The sequence below is a fragment of the Schistocerca nitens genome, chromosome 1 (genome assembly GCF_023898315.1).
Source record: "Schistocerca nitens isolate TAMUIC-IGC-003100 chromosome 1, iqSchNite1.1, whole genome shotgun sequence".
NCBI classification, from domain to species: domain Eukaryota; kingdom Metazoa; phylum Arthropoda; class Insecta; order Orthoptera; family Acrididae; genus Schistocerca; species Schistocerca nitens.
The window spans coordinates 540,898,857-540,922,102 of NC_064614.1; the positions used below are offsets into that span (position 1 = coordinate 540,898,857).

General features: G+C 39.6%; 1 protein-coding gene across 8 annotated transcripts in view; it reads left to right on the top strand.

The window, feature by feature from the left end:
* LOC126253889 (protein lap4) overlaps nt 1–22,903 on the top strand; it is a 564,085-nt gene extending 541,182 nt beyond the window's left edge. For 7 of the 8 annotated variants that reach the window (XM_049955263.1, XM_049955269.1, XM_049955267.1 and 4 more), the window contains one exon: nt 22,579–22,903. In XM_049955263.1, coding sequence (XP_049811220.1) covers nt 22,579–22,797 — 219 coding nt within the window. In that variant the 3' untranslated portion in view covers nt 22,798–22,903. The remainder of the gene's footprint in view (nt 1–22,578) is intronic. The other variant, XM_049955268.1, reaches the window with a different exon arrangement.
* Nucleotides 22,904–23,246: the final 343 nt, after the last annotated feature.

The following is a 23,246-nucleotide window of genomic DNA, read 5'->3' on the forward strand; positions in this document are numbered from 1 at the left end:
CTTTACAAACGTATTCTATAGGTTTGTAACAATATGGGAGAAGGAAAGTTGCTACACACCATATAGCGGAGGTGCTGGTGAGTCACAACTCTCCTTCTCTCATATTGTTACATTCCATCCTGGATTTTTCATTGTTTGATACTCTATAGGTTTGCTACTTTCAACTAATAAACTGAAAGCAGACTGCCAAAAGAACATTGTCACAAGCTCAGAAAAATGCTTTCACATTTCAGGAAAATGGTGTTGCATATGACAATTTCACTTGTACACAGCTGCAAAAAATTGTCATTAGTGGGGTTTGAATGCAGGACCTTGGGTACGACATCATCATCCTCTGCCAACTCACCCACATGAGATCTAAAAAACAATCACTCACAGTTATGCTTTTCCTGTGCTCCGTAGTTCTGGTGTTACTTTTAATTACTGGTTAAGCCTGTTGTAATGGACGACAGCACGAAGCATGAACTAAATCAGTGTTTTGGTTGATACTGTATCAACATACAATGTTTGTTACTGAACTGAGTGTCTGACATCTGGAGGTTTGGGTGTAAGAACTTGAAACCAACAGCGTCATCCCCCCCCCCCCCTCCCTCCCGCCCTGTCTCCCTTGCCTGTTACTCCCAGATAAAGCTATAGGAAATCATGTAGTCACATTTAAAATGCAAAATAAAATGGTGTACATGGTGAGAATAAGTGTTAAGTCCCCTGTTTGTTCTATGTAGGAAACTTGCAGAAAAATGGAAAAAAATTACTAATAATAAAATAAAAACCAACCAAAAACAGTGAAGAAGAAAACAATAATTCCAAAAGTGTAAATAGTGACTGGTTGTTGCAAATCCTCCTCCAGTAACGTACTCACAGTCATCTACATCTACATCTACATCTATACTCCGCGAGCCACCTTACGGTGTGTGGCGGAGGGTACTTATTGTACCACTATCTGATCCCCCCTTCCCTGTTCCATTCACGAATTGTGCGTGGGAAGAACGACTGCTTGTAAGTCTCCGTATTTGCTCTAATTTCTCGGATCTTTTCGTTGTGATCATTACGCGAGATATATGTGGGCTGTAGTAATATGTTGCCCATCTCTTCCCGGAATGTGCTCTCTCGTAATTTCGATAATAAACCTCTCCGTATTGCGTAACGCCTTTCTTGAAGTGTCCGCCACTGGAGCTTGTTCAGCATCTCCGTAACGCTCTCGCGCTGACTAAATGTCCCCATGACGAATCGCGCTGCTTTTCGCTGGATCATGTCTATCTCTTCTATTAATCCAACCTGGTAAGGGTCCCATACTGATGAGCAATACTCAAGAATCGGGCGAACAAGCGTTTTGTAAGCTACTTCTTTCGTCGATGAGTCACATTTTCTTAGAATTCTTCCTATGAATCTCAACCTGGCGCCTGCTTTTCCCACTATTTGTTTTATGTGATCATTCCACTTCAGATCGCTCCGGATAGTAACTCCTAAGTATTTTACGGTCGTTACCGCTTCCAATGATTTACCACCTATGGCATAATCGTACTGGAATGGATTTCTGCCCCTATGTATGCGCATTATATTACATTTATCTACGTTTAGGGAAAGCTGCCAGCTGTCGCACCATTCATTAATCCTCTGCAGGTCTTCCTGGAGTACGTACGAGTCTTCTGATGTTGCTACTTTCTTGTAGACAACCGTGTCATCTGCAAATAGCCTCACGGAGCTACCGATGTTGTCAACTAAGTCATTTATGTATATTGTAAACAATAAAGGTCCTATCACGCTTCCTTGCGGTACTCCCGAAATTACCTCTACATCTGCAGATTTTGAACCGTTAAGAATGACATGTTGTGTTCTTTCTTCTAGGAAATCCTGAATCCAATCACAAACCTGGTCCGATATTCCGTAAGCTCGTATTTTTTTCACTAAACGTAAGTGCGGAACCGTATCAAATGCCTTCCTGAAGTCCAGGAATACGGCATCAATCTGCTCGCCAGTGTCTACGGCACTGTGAATTTCTTGGACAAATAGGGCGAGCTGAGTTTCACATGATCTCTGTTTGCGGAATCCATGTTGGTTATGATGAAGGAGATTTGTATTATCTAAGAAAGTCATAATACGAGAACATAAAACATGTTCCATTATTCTACAACAGATTGACGTAAGCGAAATAGGCCTATAATTATTCGCATCTGATTTATGACCCTTCTTGAAAATGGGAACGACCTGCGCTTTCTTCCAGTCGCTAGGTACTTTACGTTCTTCCAGAGATCTACGATAAATTGCTGATAGAAAGGGGGCAAGTTCTTTAGCATAATCACTGTAGAATCTTACGGGTATCTCGTCTGGTCCGGATGCTTTTCCGCTACTAAGTGATAGCAGTTGTTTTTCAATTCCGATATCGTTTATTTCAATATTTTCCATTTTGGCGTCCGTGCGACGGCTGAAGTCAGGGACCGTGTTACGATTTTCCGCAGTGAAACAGTTTCGGAACACTGAATTCAGTATTTCTGCCTTTCTTCGGTCGTCCTCTGTTTCGGTGCCATCGTGGTCAACGAGTGACTGAATAGGGGATTTAGATCCGCTTACCGATTTTACATATGACCAAAACTTTTTAGGGTTCTTGTTTAGATTGTTTGCCAATGTTTTATGTTCGAATTCGTTGAATGCTTCTCTCATTGCTCTCTTTACGCTCTTTTTCGCTTCGTTCAGCTTTTCCTTATCAGCTATGATTCGACTACTCTTAAACCTATGATGAAGCTTTCTTTGTTTCCGTAGTACCTTTCGTACATGATTGTTATACCACGGTGGATCTTTCCCCTCGCTTTGGACCTTAGTCGGTACGAACTTATCTAAGGCGTACTGGACGATGTTTCTGAATTTTTTCCATTTTTGTTCCACATCCTCTTCCTCAGAAATGAACGTTTGATGGTGGTCACTCAGATATTCTGCGATTTGTGCCCTATCACTCTTGTTAAGCAAATATATTTTCCTTCCTTTCTTGGCATTTCTTATTACACTTGTAGTCATTGATGCAACCACTGACTTATGATCACTGATACCCTCTTCTACATTCACGGAGTCGAAAAGTTCCGGTCTATTTGTTGCTATGAGGTCTAAAACGTTAGCTTCACGAGTTGGTTCTCTAACTATCTGCTCGAAGTAATTCTCGGACAAGGCAGTCAGGATAATGTCACAAGAGCCTCTGTCCCTGGCTCCAGTTCTGATTGTGTGACTATCCCATTCTATACCTGGTAGATTGAAGTCTCCCCCTATTACAATAGTATGATCACGAAACTTCTTCACGACGTTCTGCAGGTTCTCTCTGAGGCGCTCAACTACTACGGTTGCTGATGCAGGTGGTCTATAGAAGCATCCGACTATCATATCTGACCCACCTTTGATACTTAACTTAACCCAGATTATTTCACATTCGCATTCGCTAATAACTTCACTGGATATTATTGAATTCTTTACTGCTATAAATACTCCTCCACCATTGGCGTTTATCCTATCCTTGCGGTATATATTCCATTCTGTGTCTAGGATTTCGTTACTGTTCACTTCCGGTTTTAACCAACTTTCCGTTCCTAATACTATATGCGCACTATTTCCTTCAATAAGCGATACTAATTCAGGAACCTTGCCCTGGATACTCCTGCAGTTTACCAATATTACGTTAACTTTTCCTGTTTTTGGTCTCTGAGGACGGACGTTCTTTATCAACGATGCTGATGTTCTCTCTGGTAAGCCGTCAGGTATTTTATCGTTTCGCCCAAGGGGGGGTCCCTCTAACCTAAAAAACCCCCGTGTGCACGCCACACGTACTCTGCTACCCTAGTAGCTGCTTCCGGTGTGTAGTGCACGCCTGACCTGTCTAGGGGGGCCCTACAGTTCTCCACCCAATAACGGAGGTCGATGAATTTGCAACCATTATAGTCGCAGAGTCGTCTGAGCCTCTGGTTTAGACCCTCCACACGGCTCCAAACCAGAGGACCGCGATCGACTCTGGGCACTATGCTGCAGATATTAAGCTCAGCTTGCACTCCGCGTGCGATGCTGGTTGTCTTCACCAAATCAGCCAGCCGCCGGAAGGAACCAAGGATGGCCTCAGAACCCAAGCGGCAGGCGTCATTCGTTCCGACATGTGCTACTATCTGCAGCCAGTCACACCCAGTGCGTTCAATAGCTGCCGGAAGGGCCTCCTCCACATTACGGACGAGACCCCCCGGCAAGCACACCGAGTGCACACTGGCATTCTTCCCCGACCTACCCGCTATTTTCCTGAGGGGCTCCATAACCCGCCTAACGTTGGAGCTCCCTATAACTAATAGGCCCGCCCTCTGTGACTGTCGGGACCTTGCCGGAGAATCGGCCACTGGCCCAACAGGCGAGGCATCCTGTGGTGGCTCGTAAACGATGTCATCACCACTAGGAAGCACCCCGTACCTGTTGGAAAGGGGTAAGGCAGCTGCCACGCGGCCAGATCCCACCTTCGCCTTTCGGCCAGGCACGCGCGAGCCCACCACTGTCCGCCATTCACCCTGGAGTGATGGCTGACCGGTAAGATGCTCACTGCCGGAAGACGCAGCGACATCAGGGGTTCCATGTGATTCCAAGGCCACCGAAGTAGGCATAGGTCTCACCACAGTTGCCCCAACGCCACTACGAGCCGACGCCTGCGCCTCGAGCTCGATGAGCCTAACAGACAAAGCCTCCACCTGCCCCCGAAGAGTGGCCAATTCTCCTTGCGTCCGCTCACAACCACCACAGTCCCTACACATGACTATGTTTACCCTACTCTATACGGTGACAAATTCCCAAGATAATCTTCTGATGAGCTACTCTGATAATCAAGAAACACTCACTGAAATACGAGACGCGAAAACTACGCTAGGTTTTCCCAGAAAAACTATTTAAAAGCTAAGCACAGCAAATAAGTACAAAATAAATTTCTCTCCTAACGATCAAGAACTGTTAGTTTCTATGCAGAGCAGATAAACACAAATAGAATCCCTTCCTTAGTGGAAGGTCGTAAACAAAATGCAAAATAAACGCTTTATACAAACAGTACTCTCTGCTGCTGGTGCTCTCGCTCTGGCTGTCACAAGACAACTGCTGATTCAAGTGACTAGTGGCTAACTGCTGCGAAACAAACAAAAGACGGTTTTAGGGCGCTTTCTGTTCTAAACGATCAAGAAAACACTAAGAAATCTAACACGAAAACTACGTAAAGTTTTATCAAGAACTGTTAGTTACTATGCAGAGCAGATAAACACTAATAGAATCCCTTCCTTAGTGGAAGGTCGTAAACAAAATGCAAAATAAACGCTTTATACAAACAGTACTCGCTGCTGCTGGTGCTCTTGCTCTGGCTGTCACAAGTCATAGTATTCCTAAATCTAATAGGGAAAATATCAGGTCTGAAAGTGAGCACACACAAAGAAAAGAGATACCTCCAGGGAACACAACACTAATACCATGTAATCTCACCTCTAGTCTCGATAATGACAGCTCAGTGAGAGAGTGTGCCTGAAAGTTTCTTCAGGTATGACATACCTAGATGAAGCTACTCATTGATGATTAGATTCCATTGCACTATGAATTGCAAGAATGTCAATTGCTACATTCCACTTGCCATTATAACTAGTCACACACATTTTCTGAGAGATTACGATCAGATCATTTACCAGGCCAGATGGGGTACAGTTGAATGTTCATCAAACCAATCTTGTGAACAAGTCTTTTTGCCATTTTGGAAGATAGGAGTATTCACAGTATACTCATCATCAAGTTGTAGCACTTAGTCACTGAGAATGTTGAATTAAACATCCTGGTTCATGTTCATGGTAATCAAACGAGTAGGCCCAAGTCAAGGTTGAAAAACACCCTCTCAGCATTGAAGAACCATCTCTAGGTGCTACTACACTCTTCACACACTGTGGGGTAAATGTCTCATTGGGTCACCAGTGCACTTAACATTTTGCCTCATTTGGAAAGAGGCAAAATCATGACTTGTCAAACTACACTTCACACCTCCTTTAAATTACTGTCCAGTTTGTGTGTTAGTTGGCTCATTGAAAACACACTGCTGTATATGCTTATGTGAACAATGACCTTTCGCAACATACTGACTCCAAATGTCTGATAGAATTCAGTTCTGTTAACAGTGTTCATTCAAAAGCTGGTTGTGATAGATCTGTATTCACTAATTGCAACAATTTCTTTCAGATGTGAAACGAACAGTCATTGTCAAGGTGAGACACTTGTCTCTTTCTCTTCATAAGGATCATTCTAGGACTACTGTTCTTATGCTTTGTTGCATGACTGTGGAGTTGTATAAATGTCGTGTGTGGACACATTGAACTGTCAACTTCATACATCTACAAACTGAGAAGCTTCATTCATTTTGTGATAGTAGGCATGTCCAAACATGATACCTCCTCTCTCCCTTTCTGTCACACCTGTACATCGACCCTTCTTATGTGTTGATTATTTACAAGTGATTGGCATATACAAACGACTTCACTGCCAGTGGCAGGGGTCATGACAACCTAATACAGCTCTCCAAAGTGACAAGAGTGCTCTTTTAATTGGGTGACTAATATTATTCTGTTCAGTAAGTACATTACTGTCTGTTGGTATGCTGCCATGTGCTATAGCTAGTGTGTTTTGTATGGATGCACACAGGGGCACACAAAGTGAGGTAGGAAGTTTGAATATTGACATAGAATACAATTTCATCACCCAACAGTACTTGCAGTTTTTGGTCGTCAGAGCTTGCACCTCTGTCCCCTTCCCTTTATTGTTTTGTGGAGAGAGAAGGCATTTGATAGTAGTATGACAATCTGTCCATCCAGATGAGAATACTGATTGATAGGTTACTTGACAGTGACTCACATTGGGTATCGACCTATCTTCCAGTTACGTAATAATCAACTATAACAACACAGATTCAGCACTAAATAACACAAGCACTCAAAACCTTCATCCATGTAATACTGCCACTCAGTTAACACCCCATAATTAGTGGAAGGTATATACGAGGGCTATCCACAAAGTACATTACGTTTTGGAATTAAAAATAAAGTATTGGAAATTTTTTTTTATTATATACAGATGACAGCCACACTTAAATACTACTTTTCTACATAGTTGCCATTTAAATTAAGGCACTTATCGTAGCGATGGACGAGCTTGGAAATTCCTTCATCGTAAAATTCGGCCGCCTGCGCCTTCAACCACATGGTTACCTCTTCTTGAAGCTGTGGGTCGTCATCAAAACGCTGCATAGCCAACCACTTCTTCATTGCTGGAAATAAGTGGAAGTCGCTCGGTGCCAGGTCGGGACTGTACAGCGGATGAGGAAACAACTCCCACTTAAAAGATTCGAGAACTTCACGAATGGAATTTGCTGTGTGGGCCCGGGCGTTGTCGTGAATCAGCAAGATTTTTGAGCCCAACTTTCCCCTGCGATTGTTTTGTATTGCTCTTCTGAGGTTGTGCAGAGTTTGGCAATACCTTTGAGAGTTTATTGTAGTGCCTCTTTCCAGGAAATCCACAAAAATCACATTTTTTTCTGTCCCAAAAGAGGTAACCACGTGGTTGAAGGCGCAGGTGGCCGAATTTTACGACAAAGGCATTTCCAAGCTCGTCCATCACTACGATAAGTGCCTTAATTTATATGCCAGCTATATAGAAAAGTAGTACTTAAGTGTGACTTTCATCTGTATATAATAAAAAAAATTTCCAATGCTTTATTTATTTTTAATTCCAAAACGTAATGTACTTTGTGGATAGCCCTCGTATCTACAAGTCATCTAATAATTTAATGTATTGTAAATGGGAAAATAATTTTCATTAATATTGAAGCCAAACTGTAAATTGCCTGTTGTGGGAAGAGGTTTGACATTGTTGGGCTGTGCTTTAGAAAAACTTTAATTTTTATATACATGTGTTTGTGGAAGAAGTGTATGTTTTATCTTTGATTAGAAATATTATACAAATTGTTCATGATAAAATAAAAAAGTAAAATATCTGTCTTTCAATATGACTTCCTTCTGTTGCTCCCTTTTGTCACAAAGGCTGTGTATAACACACTTTCTACCCTAACCTTAATGTAAGTGCTTTTGCTTTTTGGTATGTAACTGTAGAATAGACATGGGATTATTTCTGGGCATGACATTGCATGATTTTGGAGCAGAAGATTGGCTATTGTGTTATAGTCTGTAATAAATGAATGAATACTGACTATTGATAAGAGCTGTTGTTTGCATGCTATACTAATTTGACTTTAAATGTGGTAAAACTTTGCAATATATAACATTAATATGCAGAGAATATCTAATAGTTGTTTTCTGGGAGCTACATGTGTTGTTATAATGTAATGTAAGAATCAACTGACTTTCAATTTGTGGAATATGTACATGAGTAGTTGTACTGACACCCAATCCTCATATTCATTGATGAAAGGTATATAAGGTGGTTGTTGACTTTTATTTGCAGCAACATTGCCATGATTTGGTGCGAGTAACCCAGAATAGCTGATGACATAAAGACAACATAAGTACTATGACCTGAAAATAATATGACATCCTATTATTCTGGAGTTCTCATTGCTTCTTATGGTGCATTTATCTAAATATACCTAATCTGTTAGAATACTTTACTCTTGATTTTCCCTCCAGTGTGAAGTTCAGGAATTGTGAAATTGGAATATGTGTACTGTTTGATTGGATATTAACACAATTTTTGTATATCACAGGATTATTAATAATAAGAATAGTAATTAATTTAGCTCTATATTACAATATGTTATAAATAAATCATTTGCATCATAAATTGAAACAATGAACTGTGTTTCCATATTTGATATGTCACATTCAAGAATTTAATTTACAGCTTCAGTAATATGAAGACAATAAAAGAAATTGGAAAAACTTTATGATGAGATGAAATGAATTATTCAGTTTCTTAAGTGAAACGAAAATTTCACTGTGACTGGTTTTTTTTTTGGGGGGGGGGGGGTGATGACTCCTGGAATTCATTTGTAGGAAATGATGATGAAGGGGAAGTGTAGAAGATTGTCTGGGGAAAATGAATGAAAGGGATAGCTGCTTCCAGAATTTTGCACAGAGCATGATTTGCACATTGCAGACACTTTATTAAAGACTCATAAAAAAAGGTTGTATATGTGGAAGAGGACTGGAGACACTGGAAGATTTCAGATGTATTGTATGGATTTTTGGAAATTACTGTAACAGACTTCTAGGACTTATAGAGGGGTATGAGTGCATAATATTTTGAATAGCAACACATGTCTGGAAATGTACAATTTACATTCTACAGTGGTATCAATACAGATGTGTAACACATCCACGTCTGCTGAGGGAAAGAGAAAAGTCTCATAGTTGCCTGTCCCGATATGCAGTGGGTGGACAGTTTGACGTGAGCTATGTCAAATGGTCACCTGATATCACTTACAGGCTGCCTTACTGTGAGACCTAATCAATGCCTCTGTGGCTTTGATTCATGTAAACGTGGTTTGGGTTACATTTTCAGAATACACAGACTTGTTCCTTGTGTATGGCAAAGCTCGCAGTAATGAGAGAGCTGCTAGGTGGCTGTATCATGAAGGTTTTCTGCAATGTAGAATGCCATTACACAAACGTTTTGCCCAAGGTATATAGTGTGTGCTGTGAGTGTTAGCCACAGTATCATCAGGGATGTTCTATACGAGTAACAATTACATCTGTACCACTTACAAAGGGTACATGCCAATGCATGTCATTCCTGCACTGTTGCATCAACACATCCCAGGTTCCACGTCGAGTTCAGTTCACAAATGAATGTAAGTTCACTAGCATCTGTGTTCTGAATTTTCAAAACAGCCATGTCTGGGCAGATGAAAACCTTTGTGCCATGCATGTTCGGGGATTTCGACACCACTTTGGTATTGACACGAGGGCATGTATTCTGGATGGTCATGTGATTGGGCCATACTCCAGCTAACTGGTCCTGTATACATGATGTTCCTATAAAACATGTTGGATCGGTTCTTGGAAGGTGTGCCAGGAAATGTAGATTCAGCATGATGGTGCACCACCTCACTTTTCATGAATGGTTTGGTAACATCTCAACAGATGCTATGGTGTAAGATGGATTGGTCAGTGTTGTCAAATCATGTGGCTGCTACGATCATGGGGTTAACTCCTGTGGACTACTTGTGAGATTATATGCAAAGTGCAATTTACAAGACTCCTGTAGAGACAGAGGAAGATCTGATGCCACATGTTCTAACCACTACACTATAAATTGAAGAGACATCAGGTGGGATGGAGAGTGTACTAGAAAATGCTTCGTAGGTACAATTTCAGTAGCAACCTTTGTGATCACCACATCGAGCCACTGTTTTAATGCTTCGGTGCTCTTCTGTATGTACAGTATGCTGGGTTCTGTTATGTTTCAAATGATGTAAACATGTAGTATTTAAGTTTTAATACTATCAAATGTGCTTAAGTGAAAAATGGATGTTGAAATATTAGCTAATAATTGTACTGCATCATGTCTAATTCAATTCCTCAAGCAGACGTGAATGAGATAAAAATCTTAATCGAAACTGTCGTAGAATGGAAACGGTACATTTCCAGACATGGGTTCCTATTCAAAATAATATGTACTCAGTCCTCTCTGTAAGTCCTAAAAGTTTATAATGGGTATTTCCAAACACCCTGTATAAGGGTAGGACACAGATTCAGAAACTAGACTGTAAACTGCAAAACATTTCTAGCAGCAGATATGGATCATAAGGACAATTTATTAATTACAAAATCCAAAGTAAAACCAAAGAAATTACAGGATTGTTGGATATTAAAGGTATTGAAATTGGATAAGTTGAAAGGGCCAGAGGTGAGTGTTTCGGAAGAAACATCAGGCTACGTTTGATTGAAATGGTGATAAGAATACAATAGAAGACAAATGGAGAACTATGAGGGATGAAATAGGAAAGGCAGCAGAGTTTCAAAGAGCCAAAACAACAAAGCCAAGGAGAAACCAATGGAAAAAAACCATGAGATACTTAATTAATGAAAGCAGAAAGTATAAAAAATGCTGCAGGGTAAAGAAAACATAGGGGTCTTGAAAATGAGATTGACAGGAAGTAAAAAATGGCAAACCAGGAATGGTTAGAGAAGAAATAAAAATCCATAGAAGCATTCATGACAGTGAGAAAGACAGATGCCACTTATAGCAAAATGAAAAATGATTTTGAGGCAAGAGAAGCACCTTTATGACTATAAGAGGTTAGGTGGCAAGCCAGTACTAAGCAAAGAAGAGAAGGCTGAAAGGTGGAAGTAATATATACAAGAGCTATTGAAGGAAAGAACCTTGATGACACTGTTACAAAAATAAAGGGAAGTAGTAGATGTAGATGATGATGATGATGATGATATGGGAGATGTGATATAGCAAGAATAATTTGATAAACCACTGAAACAAGGCCCCTGAAGTAGATTAAATTTCTTCAGAATTATTGAAATCTATGAGCAACCCAGCCATGATAAAATTATTCCATATGATGTGTAAGATGTATGAGACCAAAACACTGCCATAAAGTGTTTTGGTCCACTATAGTGGGCAGCATCCAGTTGTTGAGAGACTTAAGGTCTGAGAATTATATTATGTTTTGTGATGTACTTTATGAATATCTCACTATTTCAATGTTTTTTGGCCGTGGAGAGTTTTCTTGAAGGTGTTTTGAGAAATTTTTTCTGCTTATTTTCCTCCATCTTTAACACACAAAACATTCAAGAATAAATATTGTGTATCTACAAACAAGTACAACAGTTTGAAGCACAATAATCATATCAGTAGCTGGTTTAGAGACGTTGAAAAGTTTGTGTCATTGTAATTTGGCTCAGCATTACTCATTCAGTCGATCTAAGTTCAATGTTACATAGCATAGCAAATTCGTGAACTGGGTTTTCTGGATCCCATTACTGTGAGGGACTTTTCCATGGTAGGAGTACTGAACGAGGTTGCACTGTGCCTTGTGATGCCATTGAGGAGCTACCTGATCAAAGGGAGTTATTCTGAGGTCAAAGTATCGACAACAGCCTGAAGTGCGGTGAGCTGACCACGTGACATCTGTACCGCAACCAGTGATGACGACGATATGGTGGGCTGTCAACTACCACATAGTCTTCAAACCTTGATTTTGGGGTTTCCTTTTTTCTATTAGTAACTGTTAATGGCTCAAGTTGAGGGGGTATAAAGTGTAGGCTGGCAATAGCAAGAAAATTGTTTATGAAAAAGAGAACTTGGGTAACATCAATTATGAATGTAACTGTTAGCAAGTGTTTTCGAAAAGTATTTCTCTGGAGTGCAGTCTTGTACAAAAGTGAAACACAACAGTTGAGACAAGAAGAAACGAAACTTTTTGAAATTTGGTACAATGGATGAATGCAGAAGATGAGATGGGTAGATCGGATAAGTAATGAGGAAGAACTAAATTGCAACATGGAGAAAAGAAATTTAATCCAAACTTCACTAAAATGTGGGTTGGCTGATAGGACATATTCAGGGGCATCAAGGAATAGTTTATGTGATAATGGAGGAAAGTGTGGGGGCTGAAGGTGTAGAGGAAGAGTTAGGCTTTTCTACCATAAGAAGTCTCAATTTCTTGTAAGGAGCAGTAGTTGTGGAGAAATGAGAAGACTTTCACAAAACCAACAAGCCTGGAAATTTGCAACAAACCAGCGTTTGGACTGACGACATCAGCAATAACAGCAACATTAAATTACACTTAATATATATATATATATATTATACTGCGAAGTGAACTCATTACTTGGTTGTGGCGGCACACTACCTTATTTATGCCTGATAGACAGGGAGGAGAGGTAATAATAGCATACATATCAGTAATTTTACAAGTGGAGCACTGTCACATGCTACACATCTGTAAATCTCACTGAATGAAGTGCCCATTTAGAACAAGAACAGAAACAAGACTTGCAGTATATCGTGACACTTCACTAGCATAATCTATAAAACTAACAGTCCTAATGATATCAGTATTTTCCATAGTTGTGGCTGTTGACTCATCATTTTCTATTTGTTCTGGATGATAGTGCCTATGCTTTGTTCAAATCTGTGCCTGAGTGTGGTTTCAGTTGTCTGAGACTGCAGTTGTGTGTGTTAGTTGCACCTTTCCTTCTCGTATATTGTTACATTCCATCCTGGATTTTCTGTTGTTTGGTTTTTGCTTGCTGATGTTATTATATTTTTGTTTTCTTGTCCATCAGGCTCTTCTCCAGTAGTCTTCATACATGTTTTTGGCATAATACTTGGCCTTTCTAGTCTTCTTGTGTTTCAGCAGATGATGTTGCAGCTGCATAAACAGACTGGCAATCTGGCCTAATGGTTAGCATTTTTTGTGTAATAATGCCTAGTTCACACCACTGGTATATTCCGACGTGAACATGTTGTTAGTAGCAGTATATCAGATAATGGCAAGGACTTCAGAATTTCTTCCACTGGTAAAAAGGAGGGAAAATTGCGAACTCGATGCATATCACCATGCCTCCTCTTGCCCCTATCCCGATACATGTTCACTGAAATAAAGATATAGAGTTAACACTTTAGGGAATAACAGATTGCTACTTACCATATTGATGACACATTAAGTTGCAGACAGGCATAATTAAAAGACACACAAAGCTTCAAACAAGCAAGCTTGCTTATGTGAATGAATGGTGTGTATTTCTCTTCATCACCAAAGCTGTTATTACAACTTTAAATTAAAAATGTTCTTTCTTTTTCCATCACATTTCAAGAATATATTTTCCACACTAGTTGTAGTTTGACATTTGATGTATTTTCCTATCCTCAAGCACATTGTGTGGCTGTGGTGCTCTAGTGGGTAGAGCATTAGTCTCTGGCCCCAAAGGTCCCAGGTTCAGTCCCAGACACGAGCAGAGATATTTCCTCCTTCCAGTCCCTCCACCATTGTTGCAAGCTCACACAGCTTGCCATCAAATTGAGTACCAGTGGCAAAAGGCGGCTGGGGCAATGGGCCCATCATCCTCACCCTCCTAGTGCCTTGGTGAGCAAGATGATGTACTCCACTAGCAGTCATGCCAGAATCCTATTCACAAGGATTTTGAGTGCCACAGATATAAGTGTAGTGACAACTCATATCAATCCTACATATTACTCTTTTCAGGTTACATTATCACACTCCTTCGCAAAAGTTCTTCCCGCTTCCTTTATGACACAACCTTTATGATTTTAATCTGTATTGTGAGACGTCGGCACACTTGTAGGATGGAATGTGGATCTAGTAATGCTCATTGCCACATCCATGAAGGTGTTTCACCTTGCTAAAATGCAGTGACCACTGTCCTTTGTTGAAGACACTCGTAGCCCTCAATATGGTTCTCCATGTGCACAATAAAATAGAGCCAGCGCACAAGTTTGAGTATGTTTACGCGACAGATTACTTTACTTTATTTTCGTACTGTGTAAATTACTTTTGTTGAGAATATAGTTTGTTGATAGGAAGACTTAGGAATACACCTCACTCCCTTGGCATCATATCTATCACTACACAGCCAACTGTTTCTCTGGATTTCAGTGGTACTCATTCTTTGAAGATAAATGTGGTACTTGTGAAACACAGTGTCAAAGTTATCTTTCCCTCTCCTGTGCATGGCCTTTTAAACTTTAAGGCAAGACTAGGCAAAATTTTGGGGGTGGCAAAGACCGGAGAAATTAATTTCAAATCAAATAGTAAAAAAATTGACCATATGTGGAGAAAAAATGGAAAGAAGAAAATTAAAACAGAAATGACATAACACCACAATTATCCAGATGACCTGGTTCGATGCTTCGCCATGTCTTCCATCAGTATACCATAGTCCAAATTCAAGGAAACATTCATTGGGGCCAGACAATAGTTTTATGCTTTATTGGTCCAATTTCTTGTAATTGAATAAAATGAGTAATTGGTGCCAAATTTGTTTGCACTGCGATATTCAATTCTAGTTTAAAATGTTCAGTACGTTCTTCCTATTTCAATTATTTTGGGAAATTTCAAAAATTGAGGGGGAAAAAAGAGATTTAGGGCACTTGTTGTCCTCAGTCAGTTTTCAAGGAATTGAGGTTAAAGCATGACAATTGGTGAATCTGGTCACCTTAGTTTGACAATTAAAAGTGTAGTAGGAGGTTTGCATTGTTGTGTCATTGGATGTTGGTGTTGGTGGAGGGGGAGGGTATATCGCGGAGATGGACGGTAGTAAAAAAGAGGGTGGTGGTATTTTTTACTTCCAACCCTTGTGTGTAATTTTTTAGTTCTCATCTAGGGTGGCAAAACATCTAGCAAAGGCCCTGCTCCTATGAGGACGTACAGCCACACTCAGTTCTGTAAAGGGCAACTTGTTGCTCCGTGAGACAGGTATGCGCCTGACCCCTTGTGGCAGTTCACATAGTGGCCAAACAACACAAACAGTTCATGGGAGATGAATTGAGCACCAGTGTTACACGTATCTGCTACACTCAGGCAAGTCATTGTGTACAGATATGCCATTCTGTAAACTACAGCAGCATAAAGATTTTAGCTTCCAATTCACCATTCAAGTTGCACAACATTTAATAAATCGTGATGGTGGTTTTAATTTTGACAAGATATGGAATCTGCCTCAGCGATACAGATAGCCGTACCATAGGTGCAACCACAACAGAGGGGTATCTGTTGAGAGGCCAGACAAGCGTGTGTTTCCTGAAGAGGGGCAGCAGCCTTTTCAGTAGTTGCAGGAGCAACAGTCTGGATGATTGACCGATCTGGCCTTGTAACACTAACCAAAACGGCCTTGCTGTGCTGGTACTGTGAACAGTTGAAAGCAAGGGGAAACTACAGCTGTAATTTTTCCCGAGGGCATGCAGCTTTAATGTATGGTTAAATGATGATGACGTCCTCTTGGGTAAAATATTCCGGAGGTAAAATAGTCCCCCATTTGGATCTCCGGGTGGGGACTACTCAAGAGGACGTCAGTATCAGGAGAAAGAAAACTGGCGTTCTACGGATCGGAGCGTGGAATGTCAGATCCCTTAATCGGGCAGGTGGGATAGAAAATTTAAAAAGGGAAATGGATAGGTTAAAGTTAGATATAGTGGGAATTACTGAAGTTCGGTGGCAGGAGGAACAAGACTTTTGGTCAGGTGAATACAGGGTTATAAATACAAAATCAAATAGGGGTAATGCAGGAGTAGGAATGTGAGTAAGCTACTACAGACAGCATAGTGAACGCATTATTGTGGCCAAGATAGATACGAAGCCCACGCCTACTACAGTAGTACAAGTTTATATGCCAACTAGCTCTGCAGATGACGAAGAAATTGAAGAAATGTATGATGAAATAAAATAAATTATTCAGATAGTGAAGGGAGACAAAAATTTAATTCTCATGGGTGACTGGAATTCGGTAGCAGGAAAAGGGAGAGAAGGAAACGTAGTAGGTGAATATGGATTGGGAGTTAAGAAATGAAAGAGGAAGCCGCCTGGTAGAATTTTGCACAGAGCACAACTTAATCATAGCTAACACTTGGTTCAAGAATCATAAAAGAAGGTTGTATACATGGAAGAATCCTGGAGATACTAGAAGGTATCAGATTGATTATATAATGGTAAGAGAGAGATTTAGGAACCAGGTTTTAAATTGTAAGACATTTCCAGGGGCAGATGTGGACTCTGACCACAATCTATTGTTTATGAACTGTAGATTAAAACTGAAGAAACTGCAAAAAGGTGGGAATTTAAGGAGATGGGACCTGGATAAACTGAAAGAACCAGAGGTTGTAGAGAGTTTCAGGGAGAGCATAAGGGAACAATTGACAGGAATGGGGGAAAGAAATACAGTAGAAGAAGAATGGGTAGCTTTGAGGGATGAAGTAGTGAAGGCAGCAGAGGATCAAGTAGGTAAAAAGACGAGGGCTAGTAGAAATCCTTGGGTAACAGAAGAAATATTGAATTTAATTAATGAAAGGAGAAAATATAAAAATGCAGTAAATGAAGCAGGCAAAAAGGAATACAAACGTCTCAAAAATGAGATCGACAGGAAGTGCAAAATGGCTAAGCAGGGATGGCTAGAGGACAAATGTAAGGATGTAGAGGCTTATCTCACTAGGGGTAAGATAGATACTGCCTACAGGGAAATTAAAGAGACCTTTGGAGAAAAGAGAACCACTTGTATGAATATCAAGAGCTCAGATGGAAACCCAGTTCTAAGCAAAGAAGGGAAAGCAGAAAGGTAGAAGGAGTATATAGAGGGTCTATACAAGGGCCAATATTATGGAAATGGAAGAGGATGTAGATGAAGATGAAATGGGAGATATGATACGGTGTGGAGAGTATGACAGAGCACTGAAAGACCTAAGCCGAAACAAGGCCCCGGAAGAAGACAAAATTCCATTAGAACTACTGACAGCCTTGGGAGAGCAAGTCCTGACAGAACTTGACTATTTGGTGAGCAAGATGTATGAGACAGGCGAAATGCCCTCAGACTTCAAGAAGAATATAACAACTCCAATCTCAAAGAAAGCGGGTGTTGACAGATGTGAAAATTACCGAACTATCAGTTTAATAAGTCACTGCTGCAAAATACTAACACGAATTCTTTACAGACGAATGGAAAAACTAGTAGAAGCCGACCTTTGGGAAGATCAGCTTGGATTCCGTAGAAATATTGGAACACATGAGGTAATACTGACCCTACAACTTATCTTAGAAGCTAGATTAAGGAAAGGCAAACCTACGATTCTAGCATTTGTAGACTTAGAGAAAGCTTTTGACAATGTTGACTGGAATACTCACTTTCAAATTCTGAAGGTGGCAGGGGTAAAATATAGGGAGCGAAAGGCTATTTACAATTTGTATAGAAACCAAGTGGCAGTTATAAGAGTCGAGGGGCATGAAAGGGAAGCAGTGGTTGGGAAGGGAGTGAGACAGGGTTGTAGCCTCTCCCCAATGTTATTCAATCTGTATTTTGAGCAAGCAGTGAAGGAAACAAAAGAAAAATTCGGAGTAGGTATTAAAATCCATGGAGAAGAAATAAAAACTTTGAGGTTCACTGATGACATTGTAATTCTTTAAGAGAGAGCAAAGGACTTGGAAGAGCAGTTGAACGGAATGGATAGTGTCTTGAAGGGAAGGTATAAGATGAACATCAACAAAAGCAAAACGAGGATAATGGAATGCAGTCGAATTAAGTCGGGTGATGTTGAGGGTATTAGAATAGGAAATGAGACACTTAAAGTAGTAAAGAAGTTTTGCTATTTGGGGAGCAAAATAACTGATGATGGTCGAAGTAGAGAGGATATAAAGTGTAGACTGGCAATGGGAAGGAAAGCGTTTCTGAAGAAGAGAAATTTGTTAAATGGGAAGGAAAGCGTTTCTGAAGAAGAGAAATTTGTTAACATCGAGTATAGATTTAAGGGTCAGGAAGTCGTTTCTGAAAGTATTTGTATGGAGTGTAGTCATGTATGGAAGTGAAACATGGACGATAATAAGTTTAGACAAGAAGAGAATAGAAGCTTTCGAAATGTGGTGCTACAGAAGAATGCTGAAGATTAGATGGGTAGATCACGTAACTAATGAGGAGGCACTGAATAGGATTGGGGAGAAGAGGAGCTTGTGGCACAACTTGACGAGGAGAAGGGATCGGTTGGTAGGACATGTTCTGAGGCATCAAGGGATCACCAATTTAGTATTGGAGGGCAGTGTGGAGGGTAAAAATCGTAGAGGGAGACCAAGAGATGAATACACCAAGCAGATTCAGAAGGATGTAGGTTGCAGTAGGTACTGGGAGATGAAGTAGCTTGCGCAGGATAGAGTAGCATGGAGAGCTGCATCAGACCAGTCTCAGGACTGAAGACCACAACAACAACAACATGGAATATGGCCCTTACTGTTATAATTATAATTGCAGACACATTGAGCACTTTCACCACCTGTCACAGGAGTGTTTATCTGTAAGGTATACTTCTTTGCTGCCACCTAGAAGCTGTGCCATGGGCTCACATGTACATTTCTGCCACAGTAGAGCCTTCTGAGGCTGTACATAAATGAAATCTGCCAGGTGGATAATATCACCAGTAACACAAATATTGCCACAAGAAGCAACATCCAATTCCTAGCATCATACCACAAACATGATTACATACCTCCTGAATGCCTCATCTGAAGATGGCCCTGAAATGCACAGAAACTATTTAGAGATAAACAAATATTGACTGCTCAGAGTTATCTCTGTTGATATTTCGTATAATATTCAAATACAGTGGTCTGAAGTATCCATAATGTACAATCTTAATTTATTCATAAATCCAAAAATACGATCTTGTCTTCCCCCTTTTTCTCCTTTCCTTTTAATTTGGGATGTGGATACATATTTACAGCCTTAAAACTTTAAACAACCAAAGTAAAGTTACTGATAAAATAAGAGAAATATGTAAGTATCTAAACCTGAAATTTCTGTGACCAAAGAAAAGGTGCAAAATCGAAGAAATAGATAAAGGAAAGTTTTACAAGTTTCTGAGTATTAAATGTTCCTTTCATGCTGTATGTGTGTAGATTCTGATTTAGGATTGTAATTTCTCATTTTATATTCAGTACAGAATTCTCATTCTCGAAACATTATCTACACTTATAATTTTTATTGCAGTGCATCCACATTTCGTTTGAGGTTGCTCTGTCGTAGTTAACCTATTCCCAGACAATAGAGTTAATAGCAGGTCCATTATTTTTGGTTAGTAAGTGTCCAACTAACCAAAAATTTTGAATAAAATCCAGAAAGAATCAATAAAATGCGTATTTGTTGTATTTTATCAAATGCGCAGTGCATTCACGTTTACTCAAGTTAGAAGAGTCATATTCATATATGAGTGTGATCTGTTTTATTACATTTCTTCATGTGTGTCCACAGTTGCTAGTCTCTGTTCATATGTAATGCCATACGCTAAATAAATAAATCTTCATGTGCAGATGCACAAACTAGTTGTAACTTCTAAATGTTGAAATCAGTTTCAAAACCACTGTAGACTGTCAGCTTTATTATGCAAGATGCCTTTATTCCACAGTGTATATACAGGTTGTCTCTCCTATGAGTTGCCAGGTGCATTTCCTCTGATATTTTGGCAGGTATTTGCAATTTTGCTTCTGCAATGTGTACCTGGAATTAGCTCAAACAATACCACTCATCACCCAGTGTCAATGGAAAGCACATGGTTTTCTTTCTTTTTTCACCCTGTAACAAATGAAATGATTTTTAAAGTGGCATTTTACATGCCCATTTGACAGAGCAGTCCGAAATTAGTCTAGTGCAATATTTGTTTTATCGATGTGTATTAACAGCATCAGTAAGACATGAAGAATAACCAGTACTCTGGCAGTGACATCACTGCTCTGGCCTGTGCTGACAGCTACCACCACCATGCAGAAGCACTGCTCAGTCGCTGCTGGAGTACTGATTCTTCTTTGTGTTTTACTGTTCCTGTTAATAGGTACCGATGACATGAATGACACAATAGATTAGTTTGGGACCACTCTATAGAATGACAGTATAAAATTAAGATTTAAAAATAATTTTGTTTGTATTGGGATACAAACAAATGCTTTCCATCAGTGCTAGCCACTGTATGAGAGACATGATGAGCAGAACTTGGTTGGTCTGACTTGAGCTACATAAATAAAATTGCAGATATCTGCCGAAACACCAGAGAAAACATGCCTGATGACCCGTAGGAGAGGCACCCGGTATATATCACATTACTGGGCAGTTTGTCTTTTGCCATCTTCAAATGTGTAGCATTGGTTACACGTGTATCATACTTAAAACCTATTTCATGCTACATGGTGACAGATGTTTGTTCCCATGCACAAACATCAAATGTTTATGTATATGGTCTTACACATTGTAAACTGGTTCCAACATGTCTTGTAAGTAAAAACATTACTAACAGCTTACATCCATGTCCTCTCAAATTAATTTAACAGCTCCATGTGTCCTTTTGTTTCCTCGTAGATAAACCTATCTGTTAACAGCAAGCTAGCTGTCACTAGTGTTTTAACTTACATGATATGCTGTATAATGTGCGATTGGAAGCAGGTTGTGATGATGTGCAGGACCATATACATACAGAGCAGTCAAATGAAAATGAGGTAGATGGAAAAAAGTAAGTAAAATGTTTATTTGTTAAAAAGTAGTCACCATAATTGTTAACATATTTATCCCATTGCCTTCATGGAACAACATTTGCAGATGCCTACAGAACCATGATTGTACCTTTGTTCTTACTTGTTGAACAGCAAAACAGTTGCTCTGTAAACTTCTGGCTCGTGAGCCCCCATATGCCCTGCAAGAATTATCAGTTGGAAGTTAGAAAGTCACTGTTTATAGGGCATCTGAGTGTGTGGTTGTATTTCTAAGAGTTGGCTACGCTGAGAGTGAGCTTCACCCAAGGCACAGCAGTATCTCATGTTATGTGTTGTGTAAACTTCTGGAAAAATCTCAGAAATTAAACCGAAGTTCATTTAGCACAAGTCTGAAGTTAAAGTTCTACAATTGTGACCTAGCTAAATTTCGAGTGTAGATCACTTACAAATAACTATGGTAAACTTCTTTGAGTTCAGAAAAGTTCACCTGTTGCAAAATAAAGAAAGTACATAAGTAGAAAATATTTCTGAATATTTGCTGGCAACATATGTGAATATTAAGTCTCTTAATTCAATACCTAGAAAAATTCCGACACACTTGAGATGTGCTCTGCACGTCATCCATACATGTTTACTCTCCCAGCCTTCAAAACCAGCTGTCTACGAGTCCGAACAAAGCTGCCTCGCACAAAATGGCTGCCCCTATTTAAGGCCTTGCTTTTATTTGAGTCAAACGCGCAAACTTTAGACTTCTGCAGTAAGTGTGTCGATGTTATCGTGCAACAGAATGATGCCGTCTGTCAACATTCCTGGTTGTTTGGACTTCATTGCATGCTTCAGTTTTTGCATAGGGTCTGTGTGAACACATCTACCATACAGTCCCAGTCTCTTGTCATGTGATTTCCAAATTTTTGGAGCCCTGAGGGAAGCCATTCTAGGCCATCGATTTGAGGTGCATGCCTGGGTATAATCATGGTTCCATAGGCAACATAAAGCATTTTAACATGAAGGCACTGACCTTCTTGTCTCACAGAGGGATAAATGCATTAACATTTATGAAAGTTACTTTTAAAATAATAAATTATTTCTTTTTTTTCCTGTCTCTCATTTTCATTTAACTGCCCCATATACAGATGTTGAATATTTATACTTGAGGACAAGCGTCTGAGTCCACATAGCACAAAAGAGGTTCTAAATGCTATAAATATGAAAATGCCGAAAGACTGAAACTGGCCGGTGATGTGTAATAAAACTGACAGTATAAAGTGGTTTTCCAAAATGGCTTCATCATTTAAATTTTATTAAATATTCATGTAACACAGAACAATAACTATTTTGTATTTCTTCTGCATTGTGTCATATTATTTGTATGTTTTGTTGTTGTTTATTAGGTGGAGACTTTAAAAGAGAAGATAATTTCCTTGGAACTTTCTAATCCTGAAAATGAGGAGACAGGTGATGGTGATATGAATGGAAATGAAGAAGACCCTGAGGGTGAAGAACTACCATCAAGCCCTACATCACCAACACCATCAGAGGAAACAAATAGTGCTACAGGCAGTATGAGAAAACGTAGGAGGAAAAAATCGAAGAAGAGTAAACATACATAACAACTGTACATTGTGAAGCATTCAAGATGTTAGTGTTTTAAAATGTGTACAAATTATCATCATATATATTTATATTTCTGTTATTTAATAAACGTATTAGAAGACACTAAGTGAAACTAGTTGATGAACAGGAATGAAGACACATCCCTTTTATACACATTTTTGTTATATCAATGTATTATCTCGGTCAGAACATTGTTTGATCGAGGCGACTGATGATCAGCACCATTAAACTTTCACTTGAATTATCAGTCATTCCAGTGAAAACGTATTTTCATACAACATGTTTTTAGTGTTAAAATTTTGGATAGTAGCCTCTTGAAACATTGTGTTTTAGGTCATCACATCACAGAATTTTTCATTGATTCTGCAGCTCGGTTTCAGTGACCAGTCAGTGCATTTTGTAGTAAACCATTCATTGTTATGAACTTTGTACTTCTGTATGATTC